At 67.4% G+C, this 27,888-nt stretch overlaps 2 protein-coding genes across 2 annotated transcripts in view; both read left to right on the top strand.

The window, feature by feature from the left end:
• Positions 1–22,211, top strand: part of Crocc2 (ciliary rootlet coiled-coil, rootletin family member 2) — a 75,890-nt gene extending 53,679 nt beyond the window's left edge. The window contains 12 exon segments of the mRNA XM_070002403.1: positions 1,604–1,821; positions 2,220–2,379; positions 2,729–2,884; positions 5,106–5,464; positions 6,762–6,927; positions 7,614–7,734; positions 8,262–8,395; positions 16,198–16,290; positions 17,016–17,147; positions 19,524–19,646; positions 20,390–20,539; positions 21,171–22,211. Of these exon segments, the coding sequence (XP_069858504.1) occupies positions 1,604–1,821; positions 2,220–2,379; positions 2,729–2,884; positions 5,106–5,464; positions 6,762–6,927; positions 7,614–7,734; positions 8,262–8,395; positions 16,198–16,290; positions 17,016–17,147; positions 19,524–19,646; positions 20,390–20,539; positions 21,171–21,230 (1,872 nt within the window). The 3' untranslated portion in view covers positions 21,231–22,211.
• A 3,433-nt stretch (positions 22,212–25,644) lies between these two features.
• Positions 25,645–27,888, top strand: part of Sned1 (sushi, nidogen and EGF like domains 1) — a 61,131-nt gene continuing 58,887 nt past the window's right edge. The window contains exon 1 of the mRNA XM_070002271.1: positions 25,645–25,857. Coding sequence (XP_069858372.1) covers positions 25,645–25,857 — 213 coding nt within the window. The remainder of the gene's footprint in view (positions 25,858–27,888) is intronic.

The following is a 27,888-nucleotide window of genomic DNA, read 5'->3' as shown; positions in this document are numbered from 1 at the left end:
CTGTCCCCACCTCCCCCCATGTCCAGCCACTGCCCCCACCCCCCGCATGCCCAGCCACTGTCCCCACCTCCCCCCATGTCCAGCCACTGCCCCCACCCCCCGCATGCCCAGCCACTGTCCCCACCTCCCCCCATGTCCAGCCACTGCCCCCACCCCCCGCATGCCCAGCCACAGTGGAGCTGACCCCAGCTGTCCGGTCTGGGCCGTGGCCCCAGACTGGGAGCCCCCTGCTGGCCATGGCCTGAGTGCCCAGCCTCCAGCCTGCCGGCCGGCCTTCCCCTCCTCATCCCCCCCTCCGCCTCTCACTTATTATGTAAGTGCACCAAGCAGGCAGAGGGCCGGGCCCACGGCCCACGGTGGGGTGGCCCTCGGGCCTAGCCTGGCCTGGCAGGCAACAAGAACACACCCGTGGCCTCTGGCCCTCTTGGGCTGGCTGGCCTGCTGCAGAGTAGCCCAGGGCCTGGAGGAGTCGGGGGGCAGCTCTGGGGGGGCTCCCTGCATCATCACCATCACCCCGTGGGTTGAGCCTTGGGAAGAACTCCGCTTCTGCCATGGAACCCGGACACCCTGGCCTGGGCAGCCCCAAGCCTGCCAGAAGATTCAGAGGGCCTCTTCTGCCTGGAACTCCTCCTCATCCTCACACTGATGGAAGGAGGGGGAGGGAGGGAAGGAGAGGGAGGGAGGACCTCCCTCCTCACTCCAACCCACACCGACAGAGGAAGGGAGGGAGAGATGGAGGAAAAGGAAGAGAAGGAGGGAGAGGGAGGGAAGAAGGAAGGAAGGGAGGGTGGGAGGGAGGGAGAGGGAGGGAGGACCTCCCTCTTCACTCCAACCCACACTGACAGAGGAAGGGAGGGAGAGGTGGAGGAAAGGGAAGAGAAGGAGGGAGAGGGAAGAGAAGGAGGGAGAGGGAGGGAAGAAGGAAGGAAGGGAGGGTGGGAGGGAGGGAGAGGGAGGGAGGACCTCCCTCTTCACTCCAACCCACACTGACAGAGGAAGGGAGGGAGAGGTGGAGGAAAGGGAAGAGAAGGAGGGAGAGGGAAGAGAAGGAGGGAGAGGGAGGGAAGAAGGAAGGAAGGAGGAAGGAAGGGAGGGAGGAACGAGGGAGGAAGCGAGGGAGGGAGGAATGGAAGGGAGGGAGGAAAGATTAGAGGGAGAGAGGATTGGAGAGAGGGAGGAAGGGAGGGAGGAAGGGAGGGAAGGAGGGAGGGAGGAGGAGGGACGGAGCTGGCGTGGCCGGCACACTCCCGACTGCGGGGCAGCCGTGCCTGCTCCCTGGGCTTCTCACCCCGCCGAGGCTCTAGGGCACGCTGCGCCCGTGCCACGCTGCGCCCGTGCCACGCTGCGCCCGTGCCACGCTGCTAGAGAGAGGAGGAGGCACGGGCAGCCAGGGATGGCGGGCATTGCGTCGGCGGCTGGGTGCGGTGGTAGCAGAGCAGGTGTGTGCTCAGGGCTGTGACCCGGGCCGGCCCAGGGGGCCAAGGTGGGGTGCGGGGCTCCGCGCCCGGCCTCCCAGGACGCCGTGGGCTTGCTGCCGTGGGGAGAGGGCACCCTGGGGAGCGCTGGGCCCCGCAGGCCGCCAGAGCGCACGCTCCCCCTCCAGGTGGAAGGGCTGCGGGCCCAGCTGAACGTGGCCCAGGAAGGGCTGTCAGAGCTGTGCCGGGAGCTGCGGGGCAGCGAGCAGAGGCGGGAGAGGCTGCACAGGGAGGCCGGGGACGCCCGCCGGGCCCTGAGTGAAGCGGCCCAGGAGAAGGATGTGCTGCAGCAGTCCAACTGCCAGCTGCGCGCCGCCGTCCGCAGAGCGGAGCAGGAGCGGGTCAGGTATGGGGACGGCTGCCCCACGGCCGCTCCGAGCGCCTGAGGCCTGCTCCACCGGGCGGGACAGGGCCGGGCGTGCCCAGGGCCTGGGCCGTACCCACAGGAGAGGCCCACCGGCGCCCGCCCAGGCCGGGCCTTCCTGGAGTTCCTATCCGGCAGGCTGGACAGCCGTGGGAGGCTGAGGGGGCCCGGGGAGGTCCTTGTGGGAGTCCCAGCAGGCTGGACCGGACACGGGGTCTCTGAGCATGTGTTGGAGGAGGGCAGAGGTGATATAATGAGGGGCTGGGAGGCGAGCAATGGACGCTGGACAGGGGCCATGCTCCCAGGCGCCAAGGAGACGGGGTCCTGCAGCGGCCAGCTCCGGGGGAGGTCGCCATGGCCAACCTGTGCCCCTCTCTCAGTTTGGAGCAGTGCACGCAGGAGCAGAAGCAGAGGCTTCTGGTACTAGAGGAGGCCCAGGAGGCAGCTTGCAAGGAGGCCTGCACGCTGAGGGGCAGGCTGCAGGAGCTGGAGCAGGCGCAGCGAGATGCCGGCCGGCAGCTGCAGGAACGCCACCGACAGGTACGAGGCTCCCGCGCCCGGCCCGGCCGCCCCTCCGCCCTCTCCCGGCCTGCTCCACGGCCAGCCGCTGCAAGTCTACCGTTGTGCTTCTGTGGGGCAGTGCCACAGGAGACAGAGCTAGAACCGGCAGCCGCCTCTCCCGGCCCACACTGTGGGCAGGGTCTTCACCCAGGGGGTGCGCACCAAAGCAGGTCTGCAGAGCGGCTGAGGCGGCCCTGGGGCTGGTTCCTGGGGGTCAGGGAGGCCCTGCCCAGAGGCAGACAAGCTGAGGCTCCCTGAGTATGGTCAGCCTCCGAGAGGAACCACGTGGCAAGCAGGCCCAGGGCCCTGAGCGCTGCCCTGTACCCAGGGGAGGACCCTGGAGGCTGAGAACCGGAGGAAGTGCCAGGAACTGAGCAAGCTGCAGGCCCGAAGCCGGCCGGACGCCCAGCAGGGCCGGCAGGCAGGGCTGGAGCCGCAGAGGCAGGTGGAGGTCTAGGCAGCCTGTGCCGGGGCCCAGAAGGAGGTAGGAGGTCAGCCAGCAGCCCTGTTCGGAGGACGCGCTGGGCTTTGCTAGATCTGCGGGGAGCTCTGGGGGGTCCCGGGGTGGGGGGAGGGGACGCTGGAGGGAGGCTGGGAAGGCTAGCCCCCAGCTGCATCAGCAGTGCCTGCCCTGATTTCCCAGGGCCTCGTGTTAGAAAAAAGACCAAGTGTTGCACAGATCCCACATAGCAGAATTTTTGTTTGTTTTATTGGTCGTGAGGCTTGAACTCTGGGCCTGGGCGCTGTCCCTCAGCTCTTCAGCTCAAGGCGAGCGCTCTACCACTTGAGCCACAGCGCCACTTCTGGTTTTGTGGTGGTTCATTGGAGAGAAGAGTCTCACAGATGTTCCTGCCCCAGCCGGCTTTGAATCACGATCCTCAGATCTCAGCCTCTGAGTAGCTAGGATGACAGGCGTGAGCCACCGGCGCCCAGCTCACATAGTATGTTAAGCAAGGGACAGGCAGGGAGCCCTCAAGTGGTTGGGCTCTCCAACAGCCTCAGGTTGCCAGACTTATGCCCAGCCCTCACCTGCAAGAACCCCACAGGCCTCCCACCGGACAGGGGTCCCTGTGCCCCCAACTCCCCTCCCCCCCGGTGCCTCCCCCTCCCTGGGCAGTCCCAGCCCAGGCCACTGGGCTCTGTGCTCTGTGCTGAAGCAGGGGCCCAGAAGAGCTCCCCAGAGTCCCCGCTGCCCTGTGAGGGGACAGAGATTCCCCAGTTCAGACCCAGGGTTGTGCATGCACAGCCACTTTGAATGCCAGCAGCGCCCAGAGCCCGCACCTGCCCCTGCAGCTGCCCGGAGAAGGCTGAGCAGAGCCCGGCCTGGCCCCAGCTCAGAGAGCTGTCCCTACACCGCAGCCCGCACACTCCCCGTCCACGCGCACGTGTGGAGAGGGCACTTCTGGGGGCGTGGGCACCGCTGTGGGTGGGCACAGCCGGGGGGCACAGCCAGGGGGCACAGCCGGGGGGCACAGCCGGGGGGCACAGCCGGGGGGCACAGCCAGGGGGCAGTCAGGGGGCACAGCCAGGGGGCACAGCCAGGGGGCACAGCCGGGGGGCACAGCTGGGGGGTGGGCACAGCCAGGGGGCACAGCCAGGGGGCACAGCCAGGGGGCACTGCTGGGGGGTGGGCACAGCCAGGGGGCACAGCCGGGGGGCACAGCTGGGGGGCACAGCCAGGGGGCACAGCCAGGGGGCACAGCCAGGGGGCACAGCCGGGGGGCACAGCTGGGGGGCACAGCCGGGGGGCACAGCCGGGGGGCACAGCCGGGGGGCACAGCCAGGGGGCAGTCAGGGGGCACAGCCAGGGGGCAGTCAGGGGGCACAGCCAGGGGGCACAGCCAGGGGGCACAGCCGGGGGGCACAGCTGGGGGGCACAGCCAGGGGGCACAGCCGGGGGGCACAGCCGGGGGGCACAGCCAGGGGGCAGTCAGGGGGCACAGCCAGGGGGCAGTCAGGGGGCACAGCTGGGGGGCACAGCCGGGGGGCACAGCCAGGGGGCACAGCCGGGGGGCACAGCCGGGGGGCAGTCAGGGGGCACAGCCAGGGGGCAGTCAGGGGGCACAGCCAGGGGGCAGTCAGGGGGCACAGCCAGGGGGCAGTCAGGGGGCACAGCCAGGGGGCTCAGCCAGGGGGCACAGCCAGGGGGCACAGCTGGGGGGCACAGCCGGGGGGCACAGCCGGGGGGCACAGCCGGGGGGCACAGCCGGGGGGCAGTCAGGGGGCACAGCCAGGGGGCAGTCAGGGGGCACAGCTGGGGGGCACAGCCAGGGGGCACAGCCGGGGGGCTCAGCCAGGGGGCACAGCCAGGGGGCACAGCTGGGTGGGCACAGCTGGGTGGGCACTGGCGGGGAGCAGGCTGTACCCCAAGGCCAGGACCACACCCAGGTCCGGGGTGGGGGCCCGGCCTGCCATGGCAGGTGAAGGGCTGGCGGGCAGGGTGGGACCGGGCAGGAGGCCGCAGCCTGGACCTCTGGCTGGGCTTTCTCAGACGGCGGCCTGGGAGCCTGCGCGGCTCAGAGCTGCCCGGGGCCGAGGGCGCGGCGCTGTTGCCGGGCAGACGCTCACAGGAGGCAGGCCCGGCTGTGGCGTGCCGGGGTTGGGGAGGCCGGAGGGCTTGGGGCGAGCCTTTGAAGGACAGATGGGCCCACCATGTCCTTGACTGTCCAGGCTGGACCGTCCCCTGAGTGCCACGCCCCCTCCAGGTCCACGCTCTGCAGAGAAAGCTGGCCGAGGCCGAGGCCACCGGGGAGGCCCGGGCACAGCAGCTGGAGGGGAGCCTGCGTGAGAGCCGGGGGACCGAGCAGACCCTGCGGGCCAAGCTGCACCGCGTCACGGGCGGGCTGCGGCAGGCTGGCCGGCTGGCCGACAGCCTCCGGGCCCGCCTGGACGGCGCCAACGCCCGGGTCCGCGGTCTGGAGCAGGAGCTGGCTCGGGCCGCGTGCGCCAGGCGGGACGCAGAGGTGCAGCTGGCCCGGCTGTGCGCCACGCTCCGCCACAGCCTGGGACTCCAGGCCCTGAGCCGGGCGGCCTCTCCAGAGCGGCCTCGCTCCCCTGCAAGAGGTCAGCCTCCTTCCACCCCAGCTTTGCCCCCAGCCTGAGCACCCCAGGAGCCCCGGGTCTTACTACCCCATGTTTACGTCACTCCCTGCAATTTCAGGAATTTGCATCCGCCCCGCCCCACCCCATTCCCCTGGCAGGACAGCCTGGCACGTCTGCTGCCACCCCCCACGCCCCCCCACGCCCCCCACGCCCCCCCACACCCCCACGCCCCCCATGCCCCCCACACACCCACGCCCCCACACGCCCTCCCACGCCCCCTACGCCTCCATGCCCCCACGCCCCCCACGCCCCCCCACGCCCCCCACGCCCCCCACGCCCCCCCACGCCCCCCACACCCCCACACCCCCATGCCCCATGCCCCCCACACACCCACGCCCCCACACGCCCTCCCACGCCCCCCACGCCCCCACACCCCCACGCCCCCCACGCCCCCCCACACACCCACGCCCCCCATGCCCCCCACACCCCCACGCCCCCACACGCCCTCCCACGCCCCCCACGCCCCCCCACGCCCCCCACACCCCCACGCCCCCCCACGCCCCCACAACCCCCCACGCCCCCCATGCCCCCCACACACCCACGCCCCCCATGCCCCCACACCCCCACGCCCCCACACCCCCACGCCCCCCTACGCCCTCCCACGCCCCCCACACTCCCACGCCCCCCCACGCCCCCCACACCCCCACGCCCCCCACGCCCCCCCACGCCCCCCACACCCCCACGCCCCCACGCCCCCCCACGCCCCCCACGCCCCCCCACGCCCCCCCACACCCCCACGCCCCCCACGCCCCCCCACGCCCCCCACGCCCCCCCACGCCCCCCACACTCCCACGCCCCCCCACGCCCCCCACACCCCCACACCCCCCTACGCCCTCCCACGCCCCCCACGCCCCCCCACGCCCCCACGCACCCCCACGCCCCCACGCCCCCCATGCCCCCCCACACCCACGCCCCCACACGCCCTCCCACGCCCCCCACGCCTCCATGCCCCCACGCCCCCCACGCCCCCCCACGCCCCCCACGCCCCCCCACACCCCCCACACTCCCACGCCCCCCCACGCCCCCCACGCCCCCACGCCCCCCTACGCCTTCCCACGCCCCCCACGCCCCCCCACGCCCCCCCACGCCCCCACGCCCCCCACACCCCCCATACCCCCACACCCCCCCACACCCTCCCACGCCCCCCACACCCCTACGCCCCCCACGCCCCCACACCCCCACGCCCCCCCACGCCCTCCCACGCCCCCACGCCCCCACACCCCCCCACGCCCCCCCACACCCCCCCCACCCGCCCCGCTGTCATCTTCCACAGGCCCCGGCAGCTTCCCCACCAGAGCCCCCTCGCCGCTCCGGGGGTCCTCGCCCACCCCTGGAGACCACGCGCCAGCAGACGTGGACGTGTCCTCGGTACGGGACGCCCTGCAGGACTGGCTGCGGACGCTCCACGACGCCCAGCAGGAGCGGGTAAGGTGGGGCTAGTCCTCTCTGACCGCCCGTCCCCGGACCCGCAGAGAGGATGAGCTGGTGTGCATGTGGGCTGCCCCAGCACACACACGCAGCCCCTGCACACACACGCCACCCCTGCACACACACGCCACCCCTGCACACACACGCCACCCCTGCACACACACACCATCCCTGCACACACACGCCGCCCCTGCACACACACGCCATCCCTGCACACACACGCCGCCCCTGCACACACACGCCACCCCTGCACACACACGCCGCCCCTGCACACACACGCCACCCCGGCTCACACACACCACCCCTGCACACACACGCCGCCCCAGCTCACACACGCCGCCCCTGCACACACACGCCGCCGCCCTCACGCCGACCTTCCTGGGCCCAGAGTCACCAGACCGCCTGGGACCGAGGCTCAGGACCTCGGTGGGCAGGGCTGTGGGGGTGCACGGCCTCACCCGAGCCTGGACTCTGGGCCCAGTCCTCTCTGCAGCCGCTCTTCCAGGCCAGCGAGTCCGCTCAGCCTCGCTCTGGGGCGGCCTTCCCTGCAGCCCTCAGCCGTCCGGCCCAGCCCAGCCCGCGCCCGCCCCACAGAGCCCCAGTGCACCCTGAGCTTCCCGGCTGGCTAGTGACACCTCGGCCTCCCCGCCGGCCGCTGCCCTGACCTCAGTCCTTCTGCCCAGGACGACTTCCGTGACCAGGTGGCCAGCCTGAGTGGTCAGCTGACCAGGGTGGAGAGTGAGCTCCTCCAAGCTCAGAACCGAGAGGAGCAGCTGCAGAGAGCCCTGGCTGAGGCCGAAGAAGGTGTGCTCCCTCCCTCCCCGATCCTCCCTCCCTCCCTCCCCGATCCTCCCTCCCCTGCCTGCCTTGGTGTGCCGTCTCAGGACCCACGGCTCCAGGACAGGAGGACCCTGTCCACCTTGACCAGGAGAGGCTTCCCATCCCAGGGGCGAGGCCCCAAGCTCTCTCAGGCCCAGCCCATCTGCTAGCAATCCCCACCCCAGGGCCTTTGCCCGGCTACTCCTCCCTGACCGGCACAGGCTTCAGCCCTGCTTGCGTTCCACCCCTTGTCCCTCCTGCCAGACCCCCCACCACCCTGCTCTTACACCCCTTGAATGGGCAGCCCAGACCCAGGACGGGAGGGTCTGGAGCCCAGACACCAGAGCGGGTCCCCAGGCCACCCCAGGGCCTCCAGCTGAGACCAGAGCCCGACCCCACCCCCTGCCACCCCACACCCAGATGACCAGGGCCCGGGCTGGGAGGTGCCGTCCGGGCAGTGGGGCCCCGGCCTCCTGGGCTTAGCTGTGCCTCCATCTACCCGGCCTGCTCAGGGCAGCACCGGGCGGAGAGCGCGCTGAGCAGTGCCCAGGCAGCGCAGGCCCTGCAGAAGGAGGCCTTCCGGAGGCTGGAAGCCGAGCACCTGGCAGGCGCAAGGGCTTCGAGTCGGGAGAGGCGGAAACTGCAGGTGAGGGGGGAGGAGGGGGAAGGGGGAGAGAGTGGGGAAGGGGGTGGGAGGGGGGAGGGGAGGGGTGGGAGTGGGGGAGGGGAGGGGTGGGAGTGGGGGAGGGGGGCCGCCTGGTGGGGAGGTGTGGGCCGAGGGGGCCTGTGGGCAGGGGCACAGCCATGCAGGTAGGCCAGAGGGCGACCAGAGCATGGCCTCTGTCCGTTCCTGGCCGCACTGTCTTCGCCGGTCCTGACCCTTGCTGTGCAGGGGGCGGCTGAGGTGGTCGGTGGTCGCGCGGAGCCCTGGAGGAGGGGAGAGGGGAGGCCGCAGCCAGCCGCTGGGCCCCTGTGTGGCCGGCCCTGCCCGTCCCCCCGTGCTTCATCACACCCCCGCCTCTCCTGCTTCTCGGAGCCACGGGGGCTTCGGCGGGACTGGGGGTCCTGTGCGTGGGGTGTGGAGTGAGGGCGGTCCCCTGACTGCCGCTCCGGGGAAGGCAGCGGGGCCTGGCCATGGCCTCTTTCCCTGTTCTCTCCAGAAATAGGAACAGCCCCGGGGTGGGAGTGGCGCCAAGTACCCCGGGGAGGCCATCCCTGCAGGACCGAGGGACAGTGTGACCGCTGAGACCGCACAAGCACAGGACCGTGGACGCGGGGAGCCAGCCGCCCCATATGGGCATGGGGGGTGCGCGGCCAGCCTCCCTCTGAGCAACCCTCCAAGGAGGGGCCCCCAATGAGCTGAAGGAAGGATGGTCCCCAAGTTCCTTATGAGCAGTGACCAGGCCTGCAAGGGGCCGTCCAGGCTTGACCCAGAGGCAAGGGCAAAGGTTCAACCCCCCCCCCCCGGCCACCGCAGCCAGCGCCGGGAGGCCACAGGGCTGTGAGGGGCCCTGGCGACCTGGCTGGGGAAGATATGCAGGGGTCTGAGCCATGGGGACTGGGCCAGGCTGCGTTCCCTCTCACGCACACACCTCCACCCGCGCGTGTCCCCACGACAAGCAGCATATTGCTTGCAGGTCACACAGCTTGAAATAGACCTCTAAAATCAGTCTTTCCACGTGTATTATGCCACCATTACAGGACGGATGCGTCTCCCACACCCACCCAGGCTGGGGTGAAACGTTGGCTTTTTTCCTACTATGGATGTTTTGGTCCAATGTCTCCAGTTTGGAAGGGCCTCTGACTGCAGCTCATGTGCACCCTTTTAAGAATGAGGTGTCTCGGTCGCACCTGCCTGCACAGAAAGGCCTCGGGCCTGTGAGGGGCTTTGCCGGGCTCTTCGTGGTGGAAGCCAATTCCAGGCCCCTGTCCTGCCCCTATCAGCGCCTTCTCAGCCTCTGCATTTCTGCCCTTTTTATTTCCAGCCTTTGTTTTATTGGCCTGGTTTTGGTTTTTAATCTACCTTAGGGTCTTTGCTTTTTTTCTTGGAGGAACTTAATCCACTAACAGGTTTTATGACCATGTGGTGAGGCTTCTCTTCTGACCCAGGACAGCACCAACAGCTTTGTGCTTCAAGGAAGGTCTGCTCTTCCTCCTCCTTCCTGCCTCCTTTCCTCCATGGGCAGCGTGGGGGCCGTGGGCAGCGTGGGGCCGTGGGCAGCGTGGGGGCCGTGGGCAGCGTGGGGGCCGTGGGCAGCGTGGGGGCCGTGGGCAGCGTGGGGGCCGTGGGCAGCGTGGGGGCTTGGGCAGCGTGGGGGCTGTGGGCAGCGTGGGGGCCGTGGACAGCGTGGGGGCCGTGGGCAGCGTGGGGGCCGTGGGCAGCGTGGGGGCTTGGGCAGCATGGGGGCTTGGGCAGCATGGGGGCCGTGGGCAGCGTGGGGGCCGTGGGCAGCGTGGGGGCTTGGGCAGTGTGGGGGCCGTGGGCAGCGTGGGGGCCGTGGGCAGTGTGGGGGCCGTGGGCAGCGTGGGGGCTTGGGCAGTGTGGGGGCCGTGGGCAGCGTGGGGGCCGTGGGCAGCGTGGAGGCCGTGGGCAGCGTGGGGGCCGTGGGCAGCAGTGGCAGGGTATTTCCTCCCTCCCAGAGGTCCTGTCCCAGGCACCAGGGCAGAATCTGGGTCCTTGGTGGCATGGTGGGGGTGTGCCCTCTGACCCACACCCTGACTCCCAGCCCCTTGCACACGGTGACCTTGGTGGGGATGTGAGCCAGAGCCCCCCACTCTGGGACCGCCCTTCAAGCCCACTCCCACAATGTGGGGGTCTTTCCCTGGTGCCCCCGTGGGGTGAGAGGCCATGCTGCTGCCCAGGTCTCCTTGCCCCTGTCCTTCCATGCCCCACACAGGGCTTTCGGCTTTTAAGGAGAGCAGCACCAAGGCCCATCAGAGTGGCGGTGCTTTCCGGCAAGCACTGTTTCTCCAGGCGGGAGGTGGGGCTAGCCGTGGCCTCTGCCCTCCGTCCTGGGGCTGCAGCTCTGCAAAAGGCCGCCCACGGGCAGGGCTTCTTGGCTACGTCACCGTTTCGTGGGCTCAGGCCTGCGCGTGTGACCCACGGAGAGCAAGCAAAGCGTGGTTCCAGCCAGCCTGGGGCTGGGGCCGGCCCTGCTCCAGGCTGCCCGGGGCCTGCCTCACGGCTGGGCAGCGGCTGGGCCAGGGTGGGGGGTCCGCTCTCCCCTGGCGTCCCTTCAGCTACGCCACACTTCAGAGCAAGCTCCACATTTTATCCAAGGATGGCCCCCCAACTCCGTTCATATAAGCAACGTGTTTGTCAAAAGAAAGCTAATTAAAAGCGTATTTTTCTAATTAAATGGTAGGTTTGCTATGCAAACAGTACAACGCTTGTTTGAGAGCAAATCCCTGCCCGTTGCCAGGGCAGCCTGGGAACCTCAGGTCAGCCTCACACCCCACGCCCCTGCTCACACCCCTCCCAGCCCCCACCCACGCCCCTGCTCACACCCCTCCCAGCCCCCACCCACGCCCCTGCTCACACCCCCTGACATGCGTGGCTTGGGGCCAGGTCAGGCCCCGGGGCTGGGGGGCTGGCGGTTCGTTGGACGCCTGTCCAGGCCTCCTCCTCCTGGAGCCCACACCTGCCACACCCAGCGCCACCAGCTCCTCACACCCCAGACGCCGCTGTTCCCCCAGCAGCCGTCTCCTGCCCCCGCCATTGCAGGCACTGCTGCCCACAGCCCGGGGAGCACAGCCCGGGGAGCACAGGCGGAGCTGGGGACTCCCTCTTGTCAGACACTGGCAGCTGCGATTCCTTCCGCACCATATTCTCTGCACCTCTCCGGTCTAGGCCTGTGTCCTGTGACACGCCGTGGTCAAACCGAGCAGGAAGGAGCTTTTCCTCAGAGACGCATGCGTGTTTGCGCTCCTGCCACCTACCTTCCCCTCCCCCTCCTTTCCATGGCGGGTCTGTTCTCTCTGCCTCCTCCTGGGTCGGTTTGTCCTGTACATCTTGTACTGTGGAAGCCACGGCCAGGATTGGTGCAAGACCCCAGACACCACATCTGGCATCTCCTCCATGCATACCCGTGTGCATGGCACCGCATCCCTCATCTCCCCTGTGCACACCCGTGTGCATGGCACCACATCCCTCATCTCCGTGCACACCGTGTGCACACCCGTGTACATGGCACCACATCCCTCATCTCCCCTGTGCACACACGTGTGCATGGCCCATCCCACATCTCCCCTGTGCACACCCGTGTGCATGGCACCACATCCCTCATCTCCTCTGTGCACACCCGTGTGCATGGCACCACATCCCTCATCTCCCCTGTGCACACCCGTGTGCATGGCACCACATCCCTCATCTCCTCTGTGCACACCCGTGTGCATGGCACCACATCCCTCATCTCCCCTGTGCACACCCGTGTGCATGGCACCACATCCCTCATCTCCTCTGTGCACACCCGTGTGCATGGCACCACATCCCTCATCTCCTCTGTGCACACCTGTGTGCATGGCACCACATCCCGCATCTCCTCCGTGCACACCTGTGTGCATGGCACCACATCCCGCATCTCCCCTGTGCACACCCGTGTGCATGGCCCATCCCACATCTCCCCTGTGCACACCCGTGTGCATGGCACCGCATCCCTCATCTCCCCTGTGCACACCCGTGTGCATGGCACCACATCCCTCATCTCCTCTGTGCACACCCGTGTGCATGGCACCACATCCCTCATCTCCTCTGTGCACACCCGTGTGCATGGCACCACATCCCTCATCTCCTCTGTGCACACCCGTGTGCATGGCACCACATCCCTCATCTCCCCTGTGCACACCCGTGTGCATGGCACCACATCCCGCATCTCCTCTGTGCACACCTGTGTGCATGGCACCACATCCCGCATCTCCCCTGTGCACACCCGTGTGCATGGCACCACATCCCTCAGCACACACATACACACCCGTGTGCATGGTACCGCATCCCTCAGCACACTTTGCACACCCATGTGCATGGCACCACATCCCTCAGCACACATGTACACACCCGTGTGCATGGCACCACATCCCTCGTCTCCTCCGTGCACACCCGTGTGCATGGCACCACATCCCTCAGCACACATGTACACACCCGTGTGCATGGCACCACATCCCTCATCTCCTCCATGCACACCTGTGTGCATGGCACCACATCCCTCAGCACACATGTACACACCCGTGTGCATGGTACCACATCCCTCAGCACACATGTACACACCTGTGTGCATGGCACCACATCCCTCAGCACACCTGTGCACACCCGTGTGCATGGCACCACATCCCTCAGCACACATGTACACACCCGTGTGCATGGCACCACATCCCTCATCTCCTCCATGCACACCCGTGTGCATGGCACCACATCCCTCAGCACACACGTACACACCCGTGTGCATGGCACCACATCCCTTAGCACACCTGTGCACACCCGTGTGTATGGCACCACATCCTGCGTGCACACCCGTGTGCATGGTACCACATCCCTCATTACACCCATGCACACCTGTGTCCTGCACCACCCATAGGTGTCTTAAAGCTGCAGGTTTGTTTTTTTCCCTCTGCCTTCTCTACAGTGCAGCAACTCTTTTGGTCTTTCCAAAGAATCTCTCACTTTATTTATTTGTTTGTTTGTTTACTTACTTGTTTTGTACCAGTCTTGGTGCTTCAGCTCAGGGCCTCACAGATGTTGCCCCTAGCTGTTTTGCTCAAGGCTAGTGCTCTACCACTTGAGCCATCACTCTATTTCCAGCTTCTTGGTGGCTAATTAAAGATATGAGTCTGATGGATTTTCTTGCTGGGGCTAGCTTCAACCAGCAAGCCTCAGATCTTAGCCTTCTCAGTAGTTAGGATTACAGGCTTGAGCCACTGGAGCTTGGACTTGAGGCTCTGGAGCTTGGACTTGGGGACTCTGGAGGTTGGACTTGAGGCTCTGGAGCTTGGACTTGGGGACTCTGGAGGTTGGACTTGGGGGCTCTGGAGCTTGGACTTGGGGGCTCTGGAGCTTGGATTTGGGGGCTCTGGAGGTTGGACGGGGCCCTGGAGCTTGGACTTGAGGCTCTGGAGGTTTGACTTGGAGGCTCTGGAGGTTGGACTTGGAGGCTCTGGAGCTTGGGCTTGGGGCCCTGGAGCTTGGGCTTGGGGACCTGGAGTTTGGACTTGGGGCCCTGGAGCTTGGACTTGGGGGCCTGGAGCTTGGACTTGAGGCTCTGGAGCTTGGGCTTGGGGACCTGGAGTTTGGACTTGGGGCCCTGGAGTTTGGGCTTGGGGGCCTGGAGCTTGGACTTGAGGCTCTGGAGCTTGGACTTGGGGGCTCTGGAGGTTGGACTTGGGGGCTCTGGAGGTTAGAGTTGGGGTCCTGGAGTTTGGGCTTGGGGACCTGGAGTTTAGACTTGGGGCCCTGGAGCTTGGACTTGGGGGCCTGGAGCTTGGACTTGGGGGCTCTGGAGCTTGGACTTGGAGGCTCTGGAGTTTGGACTTGGGGACCTGGAGCTTGGACTTGGGGACCTGGAGCTTGGACTTGGGGACCTGGAGCTTGGACTTGGGGACCTGGAGCTTGGACTTGGGGCTCTGGAGTTTGGACTTGGGGGCTCTGGAGGTTGGAGTTGGGGTCCTGGAGTTTGGGCTTGGGGACCTGGAGTTTAGACTTGGGGCCCTGGAGCTTGGACTTGGGGGCCTGGAGCTTGGACTTGGGGGCTCTGGAGCTTGGACTTGGAGGCTCTGGAGCTTGGGCTTGGGGACCTGGAGTTTGGACTTGGGGCCCTGGAGCTTGGACTTGGGGGCCTGGAGCTTGGACTTGAGGCTCTGGAGCTTGGGCTTGGGGACCTGGAGTTTGGACTTGGGGCCCTGGAGTTTGGGCTTGGGGGCCTGGAGCTTGGACTTGGGGGCTCTGGAGTTTGGGCTTGGGGACCTGGAGTGTGGACTTGGGGACCCTATGCATCAAGCTTTTCCTCTCCAACTTGTCCCCTCCCTTTCTAAGGGAGCCCCTCCTTCTCCCCCTCCCTCCCGTCTGTTCACCCTCTCCTAGGCTCCTTCCCACCACACCGCTGCCCATCCCCGGGACATGCTCACGAAGGCCACAGCCCCCTGCTGAGCTCCGTCCAGAAAGTGCTTTGTGTGTTGTGTGCGTTGTGAGCACACTCACAGAGACCCGAACCCGCTCTGGATTTCCCGCGTTCCCGCATCCTCCCTGAGTGGCTGGGTCCTCCGCCCTCACCAGGCGGCTCTGCACCAGGTCCCGTGGTACCCAGGGCTCTGGACCTTCCCCTGCACGTGCTCTGACCACCTGTGACTTGATAGATGGAGCAGAGGCCCTCGGTCTCCTGGGAGTCCCCAGGCTAGCGCCCGCCGCGGACCCCTGCCAGCCCCTCTGACCTATTCCTGAATTCCGTGTCGCGTTCTTCCTTCTCACCCGAGTCCAGGTTGTGCTCTCGTGTAGAGAGCTACTGTGACGCAGCCACCTCCCACCGCTGTCCAGCACTCCCCGGTCCCCAGAAGGAACTGGTCCCTTCTGTAAGTGCCCGGGAGCCAAGTCCGAGCACAGCAATAGATTGGGGATCCCTGATGGGTCCACAGGGACCCTCAGGGCCTCCCCATCCACTTCAGGATGCCGGAGACACAGCGGACACGGGGGGAGTGGGGAAGAGACTGGCACAGTGGCGGAGGCCTGCCAGGCCGTCCTGAGAGCAGGCCCCCACAGGAAGCGCAGCGTGGTGAGCTGTCTGCTCGGTTCCCATCCTGAGGCCACGAGGAGCTATGGGCCGAGAGCAGGGGAGGAGGCAGCAGAATGTCTGGTGAACCATCCTGCCAGCCGCCATGTCAGGCAGCATGAGCACGTCGGGGAAGCCGAGGGACCACCCGGGCACCCGGGCAGACAGGGTGGCTAAGTGCCTGGGAGGCATGGCGGGGAGTGGGTGCAGGGCGTGCGGACAGAGGTGGTGGCGATCCTGGGCTCCCAGGGCCCGGGCCGCCTTGGAGTGTGCAGGTGTCACCCCAGACCCGTGGCAGGTCCGCAGCGGGGCAGCGGGGCGGCGGGGCGGCGGGGCGGCGGGGCGGCGGGGCAGGACAGCCGTCCCAGGGGATGGCGAGGGCAGAGGAAGCCCTGGGAAGGGGTGTCAGGGCCTTATCCATGGCAGTGGAAGCTGGACCAGAAACAGGGTGGCCACCACAGCGACCCTGCACAGCCCAGCCTCTGCCCAGGCCGGGCCACCACGCCCGCTGGCCGGGCCCTCTGAGGCTCAGCCCAGTCTCCCAGAGGCCCAGATGTCTTCAGGACATACTACAAGCACCAACCCCTGAAGATGCACAGTCCTCCGCCATAGCCTCCCCTCTGCAATACAAGTCTTCAGGCAATCTAGGCAGTCACCCCATCCCCACCCCATGTTTCCCCGAGTCTCTCTCACCCAGGAGCAGTTGGACACACTGAGGCAGACCCTGGGAGAGAGCAGGCGGCACAGCCAGGGCCTGGCGGAAGAGGGGAAACGGCTAGAGAAACAGCTGGCCAGCCTGCAGGGCAGGTGCCAGGACGCTGAGGGGTCGCTGGAGCTCCTGCGACAGGTGAGGGCCTGGAGGCCCTGGGCCCGACACCAGCCAGCGGATCCGTTCTGCAGGAAGACACCCACAGCTTTTGTTGGAGGTGGTGGTGGGCAGTGCTGAGCTTGAACTTGGGTCCTGGGCACCGTCCCTTAGCTTTTTCTGCTCAAGGCTGGTGCTTTACCACTTGAGCCACAGCTCCACTTCTGGATTTTGGGTCATTAATTGAAGATAAGAGACTCACGAATTTTCCCATCTGGACTTTCAAGCCACAGATCCTCAGGTCTAGGCCTCCTGAGTAGTAGGATAGCAGGTGTGAGCCTCTGGTGTGGACTGTGACCTGCATTCTTTTACCTAGTCATTTCCTTGGCTAGGGAGTCCTAGGCAGGTGCTGGGCGCAGGCATGAGACCCACAACAACCCAAACGGTCCCAGTTCCCAGCTCCCAGAAAAGGAAACCGAGGCTGAAGGAGGGCCACACAGAGCTGAGGGCTCACAGAAAGCTCCTGTGGCAGAGGTTCATCCGTAGACTCGCAGCTTAAAAGAAAAAACAAAACAAAACAGACTGAGCCCAAGCCCAGCCTCTGATAGCATGGTGTCCCCATGGGTAGACACGGGGCCCCGTGGGTAGACAGGGCCCCCATCCCGGGCCCACACCCTGCCCGGCCGGCCCAGGTACTGCGGCGGAAACAGCGCAGCCAGGAGGTGGTGGCTGGGAGGCAGAGGACAGAAAGGTGTGCCCTGCGCGAGCAAACCACAGCCCTGCACATGGAGCGGGCCCGGCTGCAGGGGGAGCTGGTGGCACTGCGGGCCCAGCTCACTCAGGTACAGGGCTGGGGGAGACACTGGGAAGGGAGGGTGCTGCGGGAGACACTGGGAAGGGGACACTGTGGGAGACACTGGGAAGGGGACACTGCGGGAGACACTGGGAAGGGGACACTGCGGGAGACACTGGGAAGGGGGCACTGCGGGAGACACTGGGAAGGGGGCACTGCGGGAGACACTGGGAAGGGGGCACTGCGGGAGACACTGGGAAGGGGGCACTGGGAGGGCACTGGGAAGGGGACACTGGGAGGGCACTGGGAAGGGGGCACTGCGGGAGACACTGGGAAGGGGGCACTGCGGGAGACACTGGGAAGGGGACACTGGGAGGGCACTGGGAAGGGGACACTGGGAGGGCACTGGGAAGGGGACACTGGGAGGGTACTGGGAAGGGGACACTGGGAGGGCACTGGGAAGGGGACACTGGGAGGGCACTGGGAAGGGGGCACGGGGAGGGCACTGGGAAGGGGGCACTGGGAAGGGGGCACTCCTGGTGGACAGTGTCGGTCCCTGTTGGGCCTCACCAGGAGGCTGCGTCATCCCCAAGGTGACCATCATCCCCTCCTGGTCCTATGGCTCTGCCCCGTCATCGGGCCACTCCTCTGCCCACTCCAGCAGAAGCCACAGTAAATGTGGCAGTGGGTGGCACCCAGGGGTGAGCTCAGACACACAGGCCACACCAAGAGACCAGGAAACGTTTCTGCTGCCCAGGGCCGGGGTCAGCACCCGGCTGACCCCTCAGCAGAGGTCAGGGCGGGCAGGGCCTGCCTGTGGCTGTTTCCTGTCCCTCTGCCGTGGTGCCACGGGGCACAGAGGCAGGAGGGCACACAGCGCGTGTGCACACCCGGGGCAGACGCGGCCACCGCATGGCCTGCGGGGGGAGGGGGCCTGAGCTGGACAAAACTCCAGAGAAGACCACGAGAAGCTGCGTGGCACATGGTGGGGGAGGGGTGGGCTGGGCAGCGCTGGCAGCCAGCCACCTGACCCTGCAGGGCTCTGCACCCCTCGGGAAAGTCCATAGGGCTGGAGCCTGGGGGGTGCCGAGGGCCGCTGGCCTGGGACAGAGGGGGAGCCCTCCCCACGCCTCCCCACGCCCAGAGTGCAGCCCGCCCGGGGGGTGGGGCAGAGACCAAGAGCCAGGACAGGCAGGAAAGCCTCCAGCCAGCCTGTCCACAAAGGAGGGGCAGCTGGGGGTCCAGATACCAGGATCCCGGTGCCCAGCGCCAGGCCCCTCATGCTGTAGGGCAGGGCTGTGGCCAAGGTGGCACCGCTGTGACTGCAGAGCCAGCAGCGGGCCCTGGGCCCGCACCGGTCCTCGGGGCCTGGGAGGGGGAGCAGGAACAGCTAATGACTTCCAGGAGGTCAGCTGCAAGGGCCCACGCGCCCATAAACACTTTATGGGAGTCCCAGGAGGGGAAACCCGGACGCGGACATTTATTTATTTTGGATTTCACTTTTCTCCTTGTAACTGCGCTTCCAGGAGGGTAACTGGAGTTTTAAAGAAACAGGACTCCTTTTCCAGTGGAAGGAAACTCCTTTGTTTTCCTCAGTCCTGAAGAAGAAAGGAATCCTTATTTTTGTAAAACTCAAGCCCTGACCTCGTAACTTTGCCCATGGAGACAGACCACGATGTCCCGGGGCTCTGAAAGGCCAACCTCCAGCCCCCTCCGAGAGGCAGAGCAAGCCTGCCAGCACTGGGGGAGGGGTGGCCCACATCAGCCTCCCGGTGGGCACAGAGGGAGACCAGCTCCAGCCCAGCCTCAGTGCCCCAGGCCTGCCAGGCTGGGCCTCCACCATGGACCCTTCTGGGATCCTGTCCTCCACAGGCTGCCCCAGGCCCCCTGGACTGGGGGGCCGGGCACTCTGCAGCTGCTGCTCCCCGCAGGGTGCATTCCTCCCTTCATGTGGAAGATGGTCCCACTGGTTCCCACTCCTCGGCCCCCGCGCTCATCATGGTAGAGTGGGTGACTGAGGGCTTTGCCCCAGGAGAGGGCGGGAGCGCAGGCTCCCGGGGGCTGCATCTGGGAGCACTCAGCCCGGAATCTTGGTGAGAGTGTGTGAGGGCTGTGGGCCGAGTGTGCTCCAAACGGCCCTGCGGAGCCCGGGCAGGGGCCGGCTCTCCCTGCGGGGGAGGCCATGCATCTCCTCAGCGGCTGGCAGAGGGGCAGAGGGGCTGGGCCCTGATCACGACGCCCCCTCTTTGGCTGTCAGTGCCCATGGCCCCACGCAGGGGCCGAGCAACTCCCAGGGGGACAAGGGCCCCCCTCCGGGACACCCCTGCTACCCAGAGGAAAGGAATGCTGCCCAGACCCCTGCCCGGAGGCCACCATGTCCCACCAAAAGTTCTAAAGTTCTGTGTGCCTCACCTCTCCCCTGCAGATGGAGGGGAAGCTGAAGATGGAGGGGGCCAGGGCCAGGCTGGGGGCCCAGAAGCGGGAGCAGCCCCCAGACAGCCTGCACTGGGAGCCGGCAGGAACCCTGTGGCAGAGCCGGCAGCTGCAGGTGAGCGGGGCCCTGCCCACAGCCCCAGGGGAGAGCCCGGGGTGAGCCGCTGCTGCTCCGTGCATGTCTGCACATGCCACATACATGCACACATGGGAAGGCAGCCCGATCCCTGGTGCACACTAGACCCAGACAATACACCGAGCCACAGGTTACGCGAGGGTCACGGCAGAGCTGGAGCTGGGACCGGCTCCTGCCGGGGCTCCAGGTGTCACCTGTGTCTGTCGGGGCCTGCCCCTGGAGGCTCTCAACTGTCTTTGAGAGTGGTGGGGGCCTCTGCCAGCCTGGCCTGCTCTGCAGTGCAGCACCAGGGACAGAAGACAGCCCAGCCCCAGGCCCAGGTCCCCCCGTGCTTACCCGTGGTCCCCACTTCCACCACTGCATACCCCCCATCAGCTCAGGAACTTGTGACGGGATGGGCAAGAGACAATCAGCAATGCCCTCAGGATGCATGGCCCGACCGTGGGGAAATGCAGGCACCACGCAAACACAGTTAGGGCCCACCTGAAGGCCTGTGGCTTCGACTACCAAATCCCAGACCTGGCAGCTTGAACTCAAGACTTGTGGGCTGGATGGGCACTGAGCCCAGGTCTCCTGCACGGCCTGGGCCAGGGTTAATGCCCGGCAGAGAGCAAGGGTTCAACTCTGGGGCAGTGGCAGGGTAGGACACCCCACGAACCTTTGGGCTTCTGGGAGCCCTTAGGGGAGCAGAGGGCAGTGAGGTGCCTGCCGCTTCACCCCAGGCCCAGAGGGCAGAGCTGGAGCCATCTGCCCAGCACCAGCAGGACCGGGCTGCACAAGCCAAGAGGAAGCAGGGGGCAGAGCAGGCCGCACAGACCCTGGAGTCCCAGGAGCAGGCCCACCAGCAGCCGGTGAAGGTGCTGGAAGAGCAGGTAAGGCAGCATGAGGGGGGCTCCCTTGACCTTTAGGGTGGCCACGTGGCCTCTGCTTGGAGGCCTCCGGCTCCTGGCACTCTAACCTATGCTAGAACCACCTAGTCATACATAGCCTTTGCCTCACAAGCAAGGAAGCTGAGGGGCAGAAAGATGACATAACTGCCGGCGTCTGACCCACGTTAACGTCTCTGGACCGTCAGACACACACACTCCGTTGATAAGCAAAGGACACTAGCATTTGTGTGTGTGCTGCTAGTGGAGCCTCGCGTTCGCCAAGGCCGGTGCTCTACCACCTGAGCCACATCTCCACTTCCAGCTTTTGTACTGATGAGCTAGAGATAAGTCTCCTGGGCTTTGGTGGGGCACCCTGTACGCAGAGGGTGGAGTCTCCACATCCAGATCTCCGCCTCCTGAGTGGCTGGGTCCACAGGTGTGAGCCGCGGGCGCCACCCGGCTTTCCTCGGTGGGCAAACTTCTCTGTCCCCAGGCTGGGTGTGGATGGCGGACACAAACGCACGCCCTCTGACTGTCCACCTGCGCCCACTCTCCTCCTCCCCTCCGGCGGTGGCCTCTCCACCCCTCTGCCCCGTCCCCTGGCCCTCACCTGACGCAGCCCCGCCCCGTCCAGGTCACCAGCCTGAAGGAGCAGCTGGGCCAGGAGGTGAAGCCCGGCAACAGACCTGTCTAGGCCCGGCCTTCGGGGCTGCCTGGCCACCTGAAGCCCTGACCAGCCAGGGCAGCGGCTCCAGAGGGGCCCGGCCGCTGAGTCCTGCAGCGCAGGAGGGGCTCTCTGCTCCCCCCCACTCCTGGAGAACCCCGGCTCCTGCAGAGCACCCCCAAGCCTGCTCACGGTGGGAGCCGGAGGCCACGCCCCCACCCCCGCGGGGAGCCGGAGACCACGCCCACCCGGGGGCGGAGACCACGCCCCCACCCCGCGGGGAGCCGGAGGCCACGCCCACCTGGGCCTGAGACCACGCCCCCACCCCAGGGGACCCGGAGACCACCCCCAGCTGGGCTCGGCCCCGCCCAGATCGGCTCCCAGCCCAGGACTGCATTCCGTGCCCTTGCTCGGTCAACAGGGAAACACGTGGAAAACATTTCCACCAACCCAGGCCAAAACACAGAATATCCTGCAAGGCCAGCACCGCACCCGCACCTCTGGACCCCCCACACCTACCCTGCACCCAGGGGAGCAGAGCCTCGGCACCCAGGGGGCGTGGCCTTCGCACCCACAGGGGCGTGGCCCTCCACATCCAGGCCTCGGAGGGGAGGCGCCTGGCAGATAGATGGGCGTGGCCCTCCACCACTAGGGGCAGGGCCCCGGCACCCAGGGGCGTGGCCTTTGCACCCACAGGGTGTGGCCTTCCACATCCAGGCCTCGGAGGGGCGGGGCCGTGGCGGCCAAGGGCGCATTTCCGTTCTGAAGACTGGGTATCTCTCAGCGTGGAAATGGAACCCCCCAACCTGACGATTTGCCCTCTGGCCTCTTAGGGCCCTCGTTACCTGGCTGCCCACACAGGTATTGACATACGGAGGGCTCTAATATTTTTGTATTTTAAGAAGTAATTAAATCAGTGTAGGAGATACTGTTTTTACTTGTTCAAGAAGAGCATATACATACTTGTGTGTGTGTGTGAGAGAGAGAGAGATGATTTATTCTGATGGAAATAAAGTGGCATTTTCCTAAACCCTTCCAGAGGGCTTTGGTGCCAGGGCTGGGAGGGCCTGACAACAACCCTGTGGTGTCTGGTCTGCTTGGACCTCAGGCCTGATGGCCCTGGGACTCCCTGGCCCAAGCCACGGACAGTCCCACCATGCCCTGCCACCTACCCTCTGCCCAGCAGGTATCAGAGACAGCCCTGTAGATTTGAGGGACCAAGAGCGCCCTCTGTGACGGCAAGGTCATGCAGGCAGAGCTGGCCGCCTGCCCGGCCTCTCCCCGCGCCCCCCCCCCCCCAGTCCCAGGGGAAAGGCTGAGAAGGCCTCCCAGCTGGCACAGCCTAGCCCTGCTCCTAGCACTCAGAAGGAGGCCCGCAGCTCCCTCCCTGGGCTTCCCCACATCTGGCAAGCCCTGGCTTCTAAAAGGCTCAGCAAGCCCCAGAGTCCATTTGAGGCTGGAGGAGTCCCCGCTGTGCCCCTCAGCCATGCAACCTGAATGGGCTCTGGATGTCTGTGGCAGACGTCCAGGCCCTGCAGGAGACAGGGTGCCTTCTCCCAAGGCACCTTTCAGATGCTGGAATCACACATGCACATGCCAGGCCATCCCAGGCCCCTAAGTGTGGCTCCTCACAGAGCCGAGTCCTCCAAGGGTCATTCTGCCTTGCTGTGTCTTCCAGCGGGCAGGGAGAACAAACCTTGGGGCTCGGGGAGATGGACCAGGCTGGCTCTGGAGGGGCTGCCTTCACACACACACACACACACACACACACACACACACGGACAGAAGCCCAGCCTGAGCCTCTCCGACCAGTACCTCTGCATCTCTAAATAAAGTACAATGAACCTGGAGTCACCTTGGGAAGTAAAGCCAGGCCCCTCCAGGCATTTCCCCAAGAGCACAAGTCCCACCTTGGGTGCTGAGTGGACAGGCTCACTCCATCCTATGCCTCAGCCGGCCTGTGGCACCAAGGCCTCATCCAGCCTGTCAGGCAGTGCCTGGGCATAGAAGTGGGGTCCTGCCCACCAGGTGCCCGGGGATCTGCCCAGCCTCGTCCTGGAACTGGCAGAGATTTGCCAGGGATCAGAGCTTCTACCTGTGCTCTTATGCTGGGAACCGCTGCTGGGGACCTGCCCTCTGCCAGCCCCTCTGGGAAGAAAGGAGACAAAAGAGGGGGTGGGCTTTAGCCCTGTGGACCACCAGCCATGCCCAGTCCCTGCTCTCTGCCAGGCACAAGGAGGGGAGAGAACTCCCCAACTTGACCTTCAAGGCCCCCTATTCCAGGAGTCCTGCCGTGGCTCTGGGGCTCCCCCCAAACTGCACATGGTTTTAAAGGGCCTGGGCCCCAAATTAAAGTGTCACAGGCCTGGTGGGCAGCTCAGGTTTCCTGCCACAGAGCAGGAGCCTGCTTGATAAAAACGATCTGGGTTTTGATAAATGTGAATTTTCTGTGGCAGAGACAAAGGCGCCCTTGAGTCCAGAGAGGAGCCTAAAACAGCGTTGCTGAAAAGTATTTCCTGATAATATTTTTAGCACCTGAAAAAAAGAAAAGCCCAACACTTTTCTCTCTCTCTTTTGCCTGTGGAGCTGCCTTTTTTCCTTCGAATGAAATGCAATGCCCGGCACCAGTGGGGTCTGTGTTAACCCCTGTAGGCCAGGCCTCCCTGAAACCCACACAGGCCTGCGCTCAGGGCGGCCAGCAAGGCCCTGGCGGAGGTGGGCACAGCCACTCCTGGGTAGAGACTGAAAGGCCAGGCCAGAGCCCACCTCTGAGACGGGCCGGGACTTGGGGGATTCCGCCGAGCAGGACCCCACACAGGCCCACCCCTCCACCACCCCTGGAGAACCACCTTTGCTCTGCACATCTACTGAGCACCACTGTAGGCAGTGTGTGGGGCGCTGGGACAACGCTATCCCGGGATCCCAGGTAGATCCAAACCCAGCCAGAAACACCCTTTACTGGGGTCCCCTGCCCAAGTGGCAAGGAAGAAGAAGGCAGCATGCCCCAAGTGCTGGGCCGGCCACGCTCTGAGGGCAGAGCAGGGGTGTGTCCTGGAGAGATGACCGAGGGCTGTGGGGCAGTGCTGCCTGGAGGGAGGAGAGCCTTGCACACCCCACTGCCGTGTCCTTAGCAGGGAGCCGCCCTGGGGTTGGTGCTGCTGGCTGCCCTTTCCTCGGGGAAAGCCCAGCAACTAAAGAGACAGGACTTCTCCGCCAGCCCTTGCCCAGTGCCATGCCAGGTTTTTGTAGAACCACACACCACACTCCAGGCTCCCCGGAGTGGCAGCTCTGTCCTTGAGGCTGCCTGGTGGGCCTTGTCCTGACCCCCCTGCCTTTACAATGAGGTGTGGGGGACACCTTGCTCCCCAAAGCCAGGAGTGGGGACCGGCAACTGCCCCCCATAGCTAGGGTGGGGCAGGACACCCCACAGACCCCAGTCTGTTTACCCTCTGCAAAGCATGGCTGCTATACCAAGAGGCGGGACGGCGGGGAATCCAGCCAGGCACCAGGCACAGGACTTCAGGAGGCCCACGCTTGCTCTCATGGTCACGCTGGAACACGGGTGGTGGATGGGGACCCCGCTCCTGGTCCCAACACCAACGGGAAGGACACCGAGAGCGGTGGGACCAGGAGAGGGCTGAGTCCACCTGGGCAGCGGCCCTGTGCGACCTGATGCTGAAAGTGCCTTCTCATTGAGACTGGCCAAACACAGTGCGTGGGAGACAGTTTAGAAGGTAAAGAAAAACACAAAACCAAACATAAAATCGCCTAGCGTCTCAGAAGCGGCTGTTACTGTCCTAGCATTGGGGGCCAGGTTCTAGCTTGTAGTCAGGGTCTGAGAGCAGACAGGATGGAGGGGACGGCAGCTGTGACCCTGCCATGGGCCCCAGAGACCCAGAGGTGAGCCAGACACTAGGGCCCAGGCCAGCGATCCAAGGGTGAGAGAGAAAATGCGGGATGGCCACAGGCCGGAGACCTCGCGTGCCAGGCCCCGCGGTGCCTTCTCTGCAGAGGGCAGGGCCCAGGCGCTTCTGGGCAGGCCGGGCGCGGTCCGCCAAGAGCCCGGGACCGGACGGAGCTGCAGGCAGCAGCCCACTGGCCGGGCCGGGCCCCCGAGCTGGAGACCCACGGGAGAGGACTCCACGCCGCCGCCGCTCCTTGCAGGGTCCCGGCCCGGCTCCCCGGGGAGCCACGGGCAGGGTTCCCAGCGCGCGGGGCGGGGCGGGGCGGGGCGGGGCGGGGCGGGCGGGAGGGGGCGGGCCCGCACGCCCGCGCGGCCTGGCGCTTTAAGACGCTAATTTGCATGGCCCCGCCCTCCCGCGTGGCTATTTAAGCGCGGGGCGCGGGGCGGCCGCACCGCGGTCCGTCCTCGTCCGCCTCGGAGCGCGGGCGCCCGCCCGGCCCCGCCCGTTCCCGCCGCGGCGCGGCCCCGCGGACCCCGGCGATGCGGCGCGGCGCTGCCTGGGCGCTGCTGCTGGCCGCGGCCCTGGCGCTCGGGGCGCGCGGGGCGCGGGGCGCCGTGGCCCTCGCCGACTTCTACCCGTTCGGCCCGGAGCGCGGCGACGCCGTCACCCCGAAGCAGGACGACGGCGGCTCGGGGCTGCGGCCGCTCTCCGTGCCCTTCCCGTTCTTCGGCGCCCGGCACGCCGGACTCTACGTGAGTAGCCCGGGCTCGCGGGGCGGCGGAGGGCGAGAGGGAGCGCGGGGCGCGGGGCACGCGGGGCTCGGGGAACGCGGAGCGCGGAGAGCGCGGGGGACGCGGGGCTCGGGGAGCGCGGGGCGCGGAGCGCGGAGAGCGCGGGGGACGCGGGGAGCGCGGGGGACGCGGGGAGCGCGGGGGACGCGGGGAGCGCGGGGCGCGGAGAGCGCGGGGAACGCGGGGAGCGCGGGGAGCGCGGGGAGCGGAGAGCGCGGGGGACGCGGGGAGCGCGGGGAGCGGAGCGCGGAGAGCGCGGGGGACGCGGGGAGCGCGGGGCTCGGGGGGCGCGGGAAACTTGGGGAGTGGGGAGCGCGGGGCTCGGGGCTCGGGGGGCGTGGAGAGGCGGGGGCACGCGGGGCTCGGGGGGCTCGGGGCTCTGGGAGCGCGGGGGGCACGCGGGGCTCGGGGGCGTGGGGAGGCGGGGGCGCGCGGGGCTCGGGGGCGTGGAGAGGCGGGGGCACGCGGGGCTGGGGGGGCGTGGGGAGGCGGGGGAAGCGCGGGGCTCGCGGAGCGCGGGGAGGCCGGGGTCGCGCGGGGCGCGTAGCTCGAAGGACGCGGAAGGCGGGGGCAGCGCGGGGCTGGGGGCACAGGAGGCGGGGGGAGCGCGGGGCTGGGGGCGCGGGAGGGCGGGGGGAGCGCGGGGCTGGGGGCGCGGGAGGGCGGGGGGAGCGCGGGGCTGGGGGCGCGGGAGGCGGGGGGAGCGCGGGGCTGGGGGCGCAGGAGGCGGGGGGAGCGCGGGGCTGGGGGCGCGGGAGGGCGGGGGGAGCGCGGGGCTGGGGGCGCGGGAGGCGGGGGGAGCGCGGGGCTGGGGGGGCGCGGGGCGCTGGGAGCGCGCGGGGAGTGGGGCGCGGGCCCAACCCTGACGGCCGCCACTCGCGCCGCCGCCAACAACTTGGCACCGCGGCGGCCAGAGGTGGAATGAGGACAGCGCAGGCTCCCTCCGGCGGCCAAGGCCGGACGGCCGCCCGCGGGAGGGCGCGGGGAGGGAGAGGAGGAAGCGGGAGGGCGCCGGGAGGGAGCCAGGAGGGCGGGGAAGTTGCGGGGAGAGCGCGGAGGGCGCCGGCACGCTTGGGGAGAGCGTGGGGAGGGTGCGGGGAGAGCGCGGAGGGCGCCGGCGGGCGCGGGGAGAGCGCGGGGAGGGTGCGGGGAGAGCGCGGGGAGGGTGCGGGGAGAGCGCGGGGAGGGTGCGGGGAGAACGCGGGGAGGGTGCGGGGAGAGCGCGGAGGGCGCCGGCACGCTTGGGGAGAGCGTGGGGAGGGTGCGGGGAGAGCGCGGAGGGCGCCGGCACGCTTGGGGAGAGCGTGGGGAGGGTGCGGGGAGAGCGCGGAGGGCGCCGGCGGGCGCGGGGAGAGCGCGGAGGGCGCCGGCGGGCGCGGGGAGGGCGCCGGCGGGCGCGGGGAGAGCGCGGAGGGCGCCGGCGGGCGCGGGGAGGCGCGGCACTTCACCCGGTCTTCCTGCACGTGGGCAGCGCACGCTGTGCGTCCGCCCTGGCGCCCGTGGAGTCCTTGGCCCCGCGCGGGGCCCTTGGCTGAGCAGGGATGCGGCGTTGGACCCTGGGCCTGCGAGCCTAGGTTTGAGTGGGGCGCCCGGCTTGGGAAGGTCTCATCCGCCCCAGCTTTGCCCCCTCTTGCATTCGAGGCCCAGTGCCGGGGGCTGGGGCAGGGAAGGGTGCTGAGGCCCGCCTGTCTGGCTTCTTTGCATACTGGGATGTCGGAGATAGGGGCAGGGACCTTGCGCAGAGGCAGGGGCTGTGCGCAGGGGCAGAGACCATGCGCAGGGGCTGTGCGTAGGGGCTGTGAGCAGGGGCAGGGGCTGTGAGCAGGGGCTGTGCGCAGGGGCTGTGCGCAGGGGCAGTGAGCAGGGGCTGTGAGCAGGGGCTGTGCGCAGGGGCAGGGACCATGTGCAGGGGCTGTGCGCAGGGGCTGTGAGCAGGGGCAGGGGCTGTGAGCAGGGGCACGGGCTGTGAGCAGGGGCACGGGCTGTGAGCAG

The sequence above is a fragment of the Dipodomys merriami genome, unplaced genomic scaffold (assembly GCF_024711535.1).
Source record: "Dipodomys merriami isolate MVZ:Mamm:240054 unplaced genomic scaffold, mDipMer1.0.p SCAF_1, whole genome shotgun sequence".
In the NCBI taxonomy this organism is placed as follows: domain Eukaryota; kingdom Metazoa; phylum Chordata; class Mammalia; order Rodentia; family Heteromyidae; genus Dipodomys; species Dipodomys merriami.
The sequence above is the reverse complement of the archived record's forward strand: the minus strand, read 5'-3'. Positions and strand labels throughout refer to the sequence as shown.